This window comes from Podarcis filfolensis (genome assembly GCF_964270895.1).
Source record: "Podarcis filfolensis genome assembly, chromosome: 4".
NCBI lineage: Eukaryota > Metazoa > Chordata > Lepidosauria > Squamata > Lacertidae > Podarcis > Podarcis filfolensis.
Genome location: NC_139607.1, coordinates 79,886,326 through 79,898,280, shown reverse-complemented (window position 1 = coordinate 79,898,280; position 11,955 = coordinate 79,886,326). Strand labels below are relative to the sequence as shown.

The 11,955-nt window shown below is 42.0% G+C and overlaps 1 protein-coding gene across 3 annotated transcripts in view; it reads left to right on the top strand.

Annotated features, from left to right (window-relative positions):
- Positions 1 to 34: 34 nt before the first annotated feature.
- The window catches only part of NUP58 (nucleoporin 58), a 34,756-nt gene continuing 22,835 nt past the window's right edge, over positions 35 to 11,955 (top strand). The window contains exons 1-6 of one of the 3 annotated variants that reach the window (XM_083609143.1): positions 35 to 209; positions 6,335 to 6,471; positions 7,587 to 7,622; positions 9,013 to 9,162; positions 9,888 to 10,019; positions 10,701 to 10,811. In XM_083609143.1, coding sequence (XP_083465269.1) covers positions 136 to 209; positions 6,335 to 6,471; positions 7,587 to 7,622; positions 9,013 to 9,162; positions 9,888 to 10,019; positions 10,701 to 10,811 — 640 coding nt within the window. In that variant the 5' untranslated portion in view covers positions 35 to 135. Of the gene's footprint in view, positions 210 to 3,453; positions 3,849 to 6,334; positions 6,472 to 7,586; positions 7,623 to 9,012; positions 9,163 to 9,887; positions 10,020 to 10,700; positions 10,812 to 11,955 lie in introns of those variants that run through there. The other 2 variants (XM_083609144.1, XM_083609142.1) reach the window with 2 other exon arrangements.

Below are 11,955 nucleotides of genomic sequence, written 5' to 3'. Positions count from 1 at the left end.
AACTGGGAATTTCCCAACAACAAAGGGGTCTGGGTTACATTGTCATTGCTGATTAGCTGGGAAAGGATTAAGGGCATTTTCTGATTCAGTTTACACAGATGAAACTACTTTTAGAAAAGAGTCGCGCTAGCAGCTATGTCAAGGAAGAATGACTTTTGTAATCTGGGGCTTCTCTGGAGGGGTGGCCCCAAAACCAACAATGCAGGCAGGTAAAAAGCTTCATTGCATACTAAGGATCAGAGGTGCTATGTCAGAGGTAAGGTAAAAAAGGGGGGAGGGAGAATAAGGAGCGGGTGGTTTAGACCACAGAGCCTCTTGGGCTTGCTGATCGAAAGGTTGGCAGTTTGAATCTGCACAACGGGGTGAGCTCCCGTTACTCTGTCCCAGCTTCTGCCAACCTAGCAGTTCGAAAGCACACCACTGCAAGTAGATAAATAGGTACTGCTGCGGCAGGAAGGTAAACGGTGCTTCCATGCGCTTTGGCTTCTGTCACAGTGTTCCTGAAGCGAGATGAGTGTCGCACCCCAAAGTTGCCTTTGACTGGACTTAACTGTCCAGGGGTCCATTACCTTTTTTACCTATGTCAGATCAGGACATGGGGGTAAGATTTATTATATTCAGAGGCAGCATTTACCCAGGCAGCTTTAAGAGTCTTCAGAGTTTATTTATTTATTGCTGTTAGTAATTATAGTATTGTTCATGAGAAAGTCCAGTCACCTGACCAATTTGCTAAGCTGTGGGATTTGTGCCTTTGATGTGTAGTTCTAGAATACAGTCCCAAGACTGTACAGTCAGTGTGAGATGAGTGAGATGTGGTTCAGCCAGCTGAGATCACTCTGTGAAAAGAATAGGGGGTCTCTTATCAATTATTGTAGCATTGCCATATTTCAAAAAGTGAAAAGGCAGATACAAAAGTTGTTGAGTTTTTTGGGCAAAGTTGTTGTGCTGCCATATGCCTGGGTTTTCGCCGATTTTTGAAAATTCCGTCTGGACGCTATTTTCGACGGATGAATCCCGGGTATGTCTGGGAAATTCTGGACGTATGGCAGCCCTAATTATCAGCACCTCTAACAAACTACAGTTCCCAGGATTCTTGGGGAGGGGGGGGACACACGACGACCCAGGACTGTTAAAGTGGTGTAGTTGTGCTTTAAATGCATGCTATACTTTTAACAATACTGTGCAACATCTGGTGGTGGGGAAGAGATATGAATATAAAATTAGGTTTCAGATTACTTTGAGAGACATTTTATGTCTTTAGTTCAACGATTTTTGATGCAACTTTTAATCAAATGATCTCCAAGGCAGTTTACCCAGCAATACAAAACAACAACAACACAGTGACTTTTGTTCCTCTGGCCACTGGCAGAAGCCAGAGTCTTCCCTCCCCCTTACATCTGTTGTTCCAGAGCAGCTGCCGGTTATCTCCCTGCAGCCACAGCTCTGTCATCTAGCTTAAGCACTAGAATCTTATCTTGCCATAAAAATACAACTACGCAGGTGGCGCTGTGGGTTAAACCACAGAGCCTAGGACTTGCTGATCAGAAGGTCGGCGGTTCGAATCCCCGCAACGGGGTGAGCTCCCGTTGCTCAGTCCCAGCTCCTGCCAACCTAGCAGTTCAAAAGCACGTCAAAGTGCAAGTAGATAAATAGGTACCGCTCCGGCGGGAAGGTAAATGGCATTTCCGTGCACTGCTCTGGTTTGCCCTAAGTAGCTTGGTCATGCTGGCCACATGACCCGGAAGCTGTATGCCGGCTCCCTGGGCCAATAAAGCGAGATGAGCGCCGCAACCCCAGAGTCGGCCACGACTGGACCTAATGGTCAGGGGTCCCTTTACCTTTTCCTATGACGAGGAACAAGCAGCTGGATCACCTGCCTGCCTCCATCCTTTCTTTTGAAAGCCATTTTGAAGAAATTTCCTCAACTCACCAGTGGGCAAGAAGTGTGAAAGACAGAATGTTTTCCTCACAGTTTGAGTGTGGTGTAGTGGTTAGAGCTGGTGAACTAGGACCTGGGAGACCAAGGTTCAAATCCCACACAGGACTACAAAGTTCATGGGGTGTTCTTTGACCAGCCACCCATTGTCTCTCAGCCAAACCTCAGGATTCTAACGAGGATAAAATGTGGAGTGGGAGAACCATGTATGTAAATAGAAGAATAACTAAATAAATAAACCAGTCTTTCTTCCTCCAACCTGGTGCCCTCCAGAGGTTTAGGATTACAACTCCCATAGTCCCTGACCATTGATTATGCCGGCTGCAACTGATGGAAGTTGCAGTCCAACAATATCTGGAGGGCACTAGGTTGAAGGCTGCCATAGAGGTGAGGAAGTAGGCAACGTGGTAGTCTTATAAAGTTGTTGGACTTCAACTTTCTGCCTATGCTGGTAGGGGCTGAAGGGAACTGTAGTCCAACATCATCTTGAGGACTCAACTTCCGTTTTTTTTAAACATTTCCCCCCTCCGCTAGCTGGAAGAAAGAGCTGCCTATAGAAATCAAATAGAGAACTCCATGATTTTATTTTAGTTTATATCTGAACAACAGCTGGTCACTCCACACACCAATGAGTACAGCCTAGTAGTAGTATTAGGCGGGCGTTCCTGCTAGGTGTTATTTCGTAAAAAATAATATTTTTTCTCAGCGTTTTTAAACATTTAGGTTAGACTAGAGCCTCACTGAACTCTTCTTGTGAGTAGACATCTAACCTGTCCACATGCAAACTAATGAAATATTAGACTTCTTTATGCAGGTGAGTACTGGATCTGTTCAGGCAGGACAATTTAAGTGGACATTTTCTTCAACTTTCGTGCTTCGCGGGTGGGAATTTTGAAAGGAAGTCCAAATGAGCCCAGTTCCTAAGCTACTGTGCCTCAGCTTCTAGCTCCACTCATCACTTATGTTATTTATTTTCCGTATTAATTTATCGCTCCCCCCAAAAATCCCAGGGCAGAAATGACATAAGGCCAAAGTTAAACGAGAATATCAAACCAGGCCAGCATAAACTTCATACAAATTAAACAACAGCAACAATGACAATTTCAAGGTAGCATCCCTCACCTTTAAAAGGATGGCGGGCAAAGAGGTGCGAATGCATTTGTTATGAGCATAGTCTACATCTGAAGTCGCACGGTTAGGGCGATTAATTTACTTTTTTATGTTCAAAAATGCCTTAATGCCCACCGAACTCCGAAATAGGTCGTGGCTTCCCAGAACATAAATGCTCTCCTGCTACCTGTTGCGGAGGAAGCGCTGCTGCCCAACTACACCTGCCCTAAAACACGGACTTTACCAATTTCTACGGGCAGAGCTTTCTCACTTCCGCTCAAGAGGAGAAAAGAGCCGGTTTATAACGTAAGCCCCGGAAGCTTCCTCTCCTAAGGAAAAAAAGGCAGTCTATACTTTTTTCTTTATCTTTGCGGTCCACTAGGATTATCGAAAGTTGTAGGAGGGGGGAGAAAGAAAGAGTGTCCTCCACGATCCCATGGTGCCGTGCGGCTGCGCGCATGCGCGAAGGGAAAAGAACGTGCGACGGAGTTTCCCTCCGACGTTTATTTGCGGCGCCGCCGGTGGCGTAATTCGAGCTCCGGAATCTTGCCGCCTTTTGAAACTTCCCGCCGGGGAGACCTCCGAAGAGCCGCAGCCTGACAGGGCGGCTGCAGTCCACAGAGCTCAGGCCATAACGACCCCACATCCCACGCTTGGGAGGGGGGGGTCTCCTTTTCTCCCTCGCCGTCGCCATGTCGGCGGGCTTCTCCTTCGGAGCCGGGACTCTGCCTTCGGCTACCGCAGCTGCTGCTGGTACTGGAGGCGGCGGCGGAGGGGGCTTCTCGTTTGGAGGCACCCCGAGGTAAGCAGGGCGTGGGGAGGCGGGGAAAGTGTGGAGGCGCCTCGGGCGGAGCGGGGAGTAGACTTGGCCGGTAGGGCTCGGTTGAGGGCATCGCCTCCCTGCCATTATTATCCTCGTCTTGTTACGTAGAACACGCGCGCCCAAGTTGCTCGAGGCTGCGCACGTGGCTCCCTCCCCACCCGCCACCCCAGCCCTGTGAGGTGGCTTGTTGCTATGCGGTGAAAATATCTCTCACCCCCAGCTTCGTGGGTGAAGCTGGGATTTTAGCCTGGGTCTTCCAGAGTCCACGCTGGGATTTATTTTGAAGTGTGCTGTGAACAGCAGCCGAAGTGAAGTACTTAAAAAAAGAAAGAAAACTCAACTAGAATTTCTGCGATAAAAGCATTATTATTATTATTATTATTATTTATTATTAATTGAATTTGTATACTGCTCTATACCCAGAGGTCTCTAGGCGGTTCACACAACAAAATATAAAACCACAAAAAACATAATCAAAAACAACCAAATAGCCCCCATATATAATAATTGCCACAATATGTCCAGCTTGCAGGGTGAAGTGATTTTGGATGTCTCAGAAAGAGCCACAATGAATAATAGCTAAACTCAAAAGCAAAACCTAAGACGGCAATTGTAGTCATACATTGGGTTAAGTCCCATTGAGCTCAGTGGGATTTGCTTCTGGGCAAGTGTGCATCTGGGATGGTGAATCTAGGGGAGAAACAAGTATGTCCTGTGAAGAATATTAGATATCTGCAGATTGCTGGCTGTTTTCTTTTGGACAAAATAAAAAGAAAATCCTTCCAGTAGCACCTTAGAGACCAACTAAGTTTGTTATTGGTATGAGCTTTCATGTGCATGCACACTTCTTCAGACATCTTCTGTACTTAAGCCAGCTGTACTCAGCTTTTCTGAAGGAATAATCCAAACATCATGAGCCTTCTGCTTGTTTCTTTCACACAGAGAAGCTTCCAGAACCCTCTTGAATTAATTAGAATAGGAAAGATCTCTACACATCTGACCAATACTTTCTGTGCCAAGAAATGCAAACTGATATGGCCATGCTTGTTGATGCTGGAAATTCACTTGCCATTTAAATAATAATAAGCAGGTACATAATGTTGCAAAGCAGAGTGTTCCTGTTCAGCTCCCCCACCTCCCTTGCTCCCCCTTGCAGCAGCCAGCCACTATTTTATGGTTGCTGAGCATCCTCATTCCTCACTGAGCTCTTTAGGAGGTATTTATGTATTGGTTTTTATTCTCTGTATATCTTCTTGACTTTCTGTTCTTAAATTTTCCTGTACTTCTCCAGCAGTCAGGATTCCCACTAGCCTCTTGTGTTTTCGATGGTGCTGTTTTAAGTGCATAAGATAACTGATTTCACTATTAGCATAGTGGATGATAATGATGGAAGGGGTTTAGGCTAAGCTCGCCATCACATTGAACACACTATGTTTTTGTGTTCTTTTTTCCTCAATGTTCTTTACACTGATTGCGTTGTGTCTGACACTCAGGGTGTTAAAACATCAAATAAACTTTACAAGTCCTGATGAGAATAGCTGTCAGATTTTGTGTTGTACTCGCAGTTGCTTTCTATATTGTGGCTATGATAGAGCTCATCTGCACTGTCTTATAATATATTACATTCGTACTGTCGTAACTTTAAGGCATTTGAACCTGCTGGTTACATCATTATTAATTTTGCAACATAGACATTCCATGTCTGAAATGTTATATGAGATCCAAAACAGAGTTGACAGCAATTATAGAAGCTGCTTGTTGTGTTATTACTGGAGAGCCAACAGCGTCATGTAAACTTTTCTGCCTGATAGGTGATGGCGAGTGAACAATAGTAGAAATTGAAAACCATGTATGAAATGTGTTGCATTGGTACAAGGATTTTTTATTCTACTTCAGTCTGAAAAAGAGCTCACTTTTAATCTGCTAATAACTTCTTTTAAAACTTGTTCTGGGATGTGAGAAATAAAGTTAACTGTATATCTCTGGGATAGTCAGGCCCTACCCTTCAGACTGAAAATGTAAAGAATTTTGTGTTTCCTATAATATTTCCAGTAATGTCAGAAGTTTAGTTTGAGAGCCGCTTCATTCTAGTGGACTGTTTTTTATTCAGCTTGAGTTGAAATCACTAATGTCTTTGGGTCTCCGTCTGTCCCTTTCCATATAGGGTTCTGAAACATGTAATTAGTTACTTGATTATGTTAACACTGCAAATGCAATTGGTTGTTTTAAGTGTTTGTCTGTGTTAAAATAATGACAGTTAGCAGCAAAAAACCCAAAAAAGGCAACATAAATCTTGGTTGACTTGAGGGTGAAATATCTGCTGGTAGCATTTACGTTCATATTAAAGGGAGAAATATGGAAGAGGCATTTTGACTTTCAAACTGTTCTGTAGAACTACTGCAATGAAGAAATAAAAAAAATGAATGTGTGTTAAATTTAACTAATTTATTTGTCTTGTAATGTAGCTCAACTGGAGGGCTTAATTTTGGGACATTGGGCTCGACAGCTACAGCAACTACAACCGCTTCATCGGTAGGCTTTGGAACTGGACTTTTTAGCTCAAAACCTGCCACTGGTTTTACATTGGGAGGGGCTAATACAGGTAAAATATTATATTTCTACACTTTTAAGATGAGACAAGTATAATGACATTTGAAATGTGTAAAAAAAATAGTAGGTTATAAATAACCGCATATGCATTTGGTTAAAAATAACACTTTATATACCTGTGTACTAGACAAGCATATATGGAACTGTAGTTGTTTGCATATACTGTATAGTGATATAATATACCTTTTTTGCTTTTCTCTTTATGCATTTTTTTATTTTTACTTTATTTTGTTCAACTGAAAAATAAAAAAGGTGAGCCTTGAACTGGTAATAGATTTGAGAGTTAGTGATGAGAATTAGTGTCAAAATGCAGAAGTAGCTAAAATTTCAACTTATATTCAGTAATTTTGCTCCTTGCCAAAAATATTTATATCTTCATTATTAAAAGCACTCTCTGGTTATATAGTATTATTAGAGAGCTGATAATGTATTTTAAAAAAATTATGCATTTTACATATCTTAATATATCAGTTATACAGTTGTCATTGTTTCTCTCACACTCTGACTTCCACACACATCCCTCTGGGGGGTCCTATTTAGTCCTTGTTAAGCTGCATCTCCTTAACTACCACCCCTCTTCTGCTTATTTTATCTGCTGCTCATAAACCTAATGCCACTTGGAAGTTTATCTGATTGTTATATTTCTTTTAATATTCGCCAAAGTATTCCCACTCTTCTTTTATATCCAACTCATCTTGATTTCTTATCTTTGCAGTCAACATTACTACTCTGCATATTCTATTAGCTTATTCTGCCACTCTATTTTTGTCCTTCAACCTTTAGGCATAAATTATTCTGGCCGCTGTTTTTGTGTAGAGGAAAAAAGACTTAAGTACTTTCTTGGTTATTTCCCTCTCTACTATACTCGGGAAGAACATCTCTGGTTTCTTGGGAAATGAGACCCTTAACATCTTTTTTAGTTCTGAGTATATCATCTCCCAATACTCTCTGGCTTTCTTACAACCCCACCACTTGTGTGTAAATGTCCCTTCGATCTGCTGATAATGGATTTTAAGTCACTAATTTGGGGTCAGTGATAAATCTATTAGGCAACTGGCAATAGAAGTGTGATTTATTAAACTCAGGGTTTTTTGTACTGTTACACAGGAACAGCAACCACCATGGCTACAGGATTGACACTTGGTAAGTGCTATATGTTCAAAGCTAGCTTTGCTTTTTCTTTAAATGGGGTGTGACTTTCAGAGCTGCCCAAACAAAAAGTTCTGGATTTGGATGATGAGAGACTAGGAATGCTGGATAAACCCCAAAGATGACTAAAGTGTCAAGAAGAAAAATATGAAAGTAAAAACTGTAGATAATGGTACATTAGGAACATGTACTCAAATATTTACTTGGTTGGTTCAAATCCAGATGTAACATTCAGCTCCCCACCTCCTTTCCACGGCCTTGTTAGCCTTCCTGATCCCCAGTCTCCAAAGCTCTTGGCTGTTCATGTGTTATGATATGTGCTATTCAATTTCTGTAACCTGCCTACGTGATATTTTCCCATTATCTTTCTATTTGTTTCCCTGTTTTCTTCATGTTCTTTTTATCAAGTCTGTCTCTTCCTCCCATTTTTCTCAAAGGTGCCTGTATTCAGGCCACAACCACAGTCCATAGCCTTCAACAATTCTGCTTCCGCACTCTGTATAATCTGTTAAGGGCGTCCCATTGATATGAGTTAGAATTGAGCTAGCATGTCTTGGTTGTGATCCCATGCCTGATGCAGCTTGGGTGCCATCCTGGACTGGGCCCTGCTTCCAGGTATCCAGGTTGTAGAAGTGGTCAGAAGTATACTTTTATCAGGTGCATCTGATTCTTCATCCAGTCGCTTCTTAGTTAAAAGGACTAGGCCACTGTCACTTATGCATGGTGATCTCTGAGTTGGACTACAGTAAAGTACTCTATGTAGGGCCAGTATTGAAGTTGGGTAGTGATGGCTGGTGCCAAATTCTTCTGCCTGTGTTTTGACCGGAATGGCCCAAAGAGTATATTATGTCGCTTATTGTCCACTTGATCTGTCTACAGTTTCTGGCTATTATCCTTGGTCCTGATGGTTGTCCTATAAAGCAGTGAATAGCTTGGACCCATTATATTCCAGGTTCTCCAATGCTCTGAGATGAACCAGAAACCTTGTTTCAGGTGATACATATTAAAAACATTAAACTTGTAGGTGCCCAGGGTTGACCTTCCCCAGTGGTGGTGATGATTTTGTCATCGTATCCCCTGGGAACAGGGGACAACAGTGTTGGGAAGCAGTGCATATATTATTGGTTGTTGTTTTTAAAAGAATTTCAGAAGCATTCAAAATATGGGAAGCTTGGCTATCTCTTACTGCTAGTACATATTGTTAAATGTGTTTCACTGCTTTGAGTCTAATGGAAGAGTGAGTGAAAAAATTAATGTGGCTTTGCTCGCTTTTCACTGGCTATATACAGATCTAGAGTAATAAATTTAGAATTCTTAATTTTACTGAACATACCCAGTTTAAGTGGCATCAAAAGAAGAATGACATTTTATTGTTCTTTTACAGGCACACCTGCTTCTACTTCTGCAAGTACCACAGGACTTAGTCTAGGTTTCAGCAAACCTGCAGGATCAGCCACACCATTTGCTTTGCCTATCTCTTCTGCCACCTCTGGCCTCTCACTTTCCTCTGCTCTTGCATCTGCGCCAGCAACAGGTAATATACACTTATAGTTTTGTGTTTAAATCAAATTTCCATTGTTCACAAATGCATAATTGTTCCTAAAAAAAGAAACCAGGCGAATCAGTGCAGTTCTGATAAAGATGATTGAACATTCACATAATGGTATTCGTTTAGTTTGGTACACTGAATTAACTTGAGAACATGGTACGTGATAGGGAAGCCAGTATGAAGGATGCTAAAAGAAGCATCCTACGTCTGATAAGAGGAGAAAAGTGCCAAGAAACTCTGCTTTGTTTGTCATCAAAATCCCTTTAACTGCACAGTGATGTAAGATTGGAGCATATGCATCATGCCTAAGGAATACTTGCCTCAGAATGTATGCTGTAAGATTGGTGTGGGGGAATCTATAGCCTTCTAGATATTGCTGGACTACAGTATGTATCATTCCTAACCCTTGGCCATGCTGGCTAGAGTTGGAGCTGAGCAACATCTGCATGGCCACAGATACTTTTTAAAATTTGCTTTCCTTTAAAAGGATGTCTGTTGCCCCAAGTCCTCTGGATGATTTAGTGCAAGAGTGCTTAATCCATGCAAGTAAATGATGACAGCGGTAACAGCAGGTAGAATTTGTGAACGTTTCTACCATATTGTCCACAACTGAATTCCAATAGTGGTTTATTTAGGAGGTGGTAATAGCTGTTATTATGAAGGAAAATCAGCATGCATGTCTTCAGCTTACACCTCTGCTTAATATTCAGGGTCCACTGGCTTTACGCTGAACTTGGGAGGCACAGCTCCAACCACAACAGTATCCACAGGACTTTCTCTTGGGGGAGCCTTAGCTGGTTTAGGAGGGACACTCTTCCCAAATGCAAGCTCAGCTGCTACAGGTGACAAGCCTTTTATGTGCATCTACCTCCTCAGATTTGTCCAAAAGATGTGTGTCTTATCAAGACTGTTGAGATACCGTGTGTTTTGCTAATCCTGTTGTGCTAGAACTAAGTAATTGTTCCTGGTCCTTTATTTTGAAGTGCTTGGGTTCGTGGTCATCTACATTAACAACTAATAAATGAATAGCATCACTTGCTGTGTTTCTATCTGAAAATTAGAAATAGTTTGGGGCTCAAGGTCAACAGAGGCTTCTCAGTAGTTAAGTTGCTTTCTGAGAGTTTCTGAGATCAGTGAATCAAGGATGAACCTCTGCCTGCCTTAGAGCTTGGAATAACACCCACATAGTCGGGTGTTGATGTTTCTCGGAAGATTTCTGAAGCTCACGGCCTTATCCCTACCATTTTGGGCTGGAGAGCAGGGTTGATGATGAAAACAATTTTTCATTGTCTACACATACTACAAGTCTGTGTATGTGTTTTTCCCCACATCTACATATGGGTTGTTTTCCCCACATCTACATATGGGTTCTAGCTGGTGAATGTAGACATAACATGCCTTTGATTTTCACTACTGGCAATTTATTGAGGATATATTGCTTCAAAAATGTTATATTCAGACTATTTTCGATACTGATGCATGACAAAAAGAAGTCTCTGATACAGTTGATGGATTACTTGCAGGGCTCGGACAGAATGCTTTCGGTTTGACTCTAGGGACGGCTGCAGCACCTGCTACTACAGTTAATGAAGGTCTTGGTGGCATAGACTTCAGTAGTTCTTCAGATAAAAAGAGTAAGTTTTTGTGGACACAGCTTGGAAAGGTGTTTCTCCAAGAATACTTACTAGGCACTGGCTTTTTCTGGAACTGCATGGGAACTCATTAAAACAACAAATTCTAAATCTATCTTTTTAAATAGGAAACTATTTAATGAAACTAACTGCTTTATGATTCTACTGCTCTGGGATTTTGGTGCTTGGTGCTGAGGCTTGTGTTCCCAGTTGCCTCGCAGCTCACCAGTACTGTCCACATCAGTACTCCATACACCAAAAGTAGGGAATTTTTGTTCTGGCCAGATTTCTACCCCCAGGCCATTTCCCCAAATCTGCAGCCATGTCACCTCTGATCTCAGGTGTGGAGCTGTATCAGCTGCCTGCACACCTGAAACCTGCAAAAAGCAGGATCCAGCTCCCTGTGCACCAGTTGATGCACAGAAAATTCAATTCTGCTTGGTTCAGGTGCTCAAGTACATTCTCAAGGAAATCCTCTCACATACCCTAACTCTGCTTGGTCACTTCTTCTCCTTCTCCTCCTCCTCCCATATACTTCCCCCCTGTCTTTATCTCCGACTGAAGCTCCTATTACAGCATGGATGGGGAACTTGTAGCCCTCCATATGTTGTTGAATTACAGCTCCTATTATCCCTGAATATGGGCTGTGCTGACTGACCAATGGGAGTTGTAATCCAACAGTATTTGGAGGGCCATACATTCTCCACCCTGCCCTGCAGCACCTGAAACTATGCATAGAGCCCCTGTAGGATGGATAATAACAGTGGTTTTAAAATACCAGGTTATTTTTGTTAGGGAATTGCTGTTTTTTAATAAAAAATAAAAAATACACTATTTAAAATCTGAATTTAATGCAGACGTGCTAGTCTGTACTCCAAAATAAAATAATTGTTACCTATCAAAATATGCTTTGAAAACGTCTGACCTGAGATTGGTTAAATGACACTAACTGTGCAATCCTACCCGTATCTGGTGACCCTTAAAGTAAAACAAGTCAGGGAACTGGCTGCTGTTTGTTCAATAGCGGTGACCCAGAAACTAGCATTTTTCCAAATAATATTTGAAGCTTTTAGCCGAGGGTAATAGGGGTGGGTATCCTTTTTAGAAAAGAGAGTCATCAATGGTGTTCAGTATAAGAAACCTATTG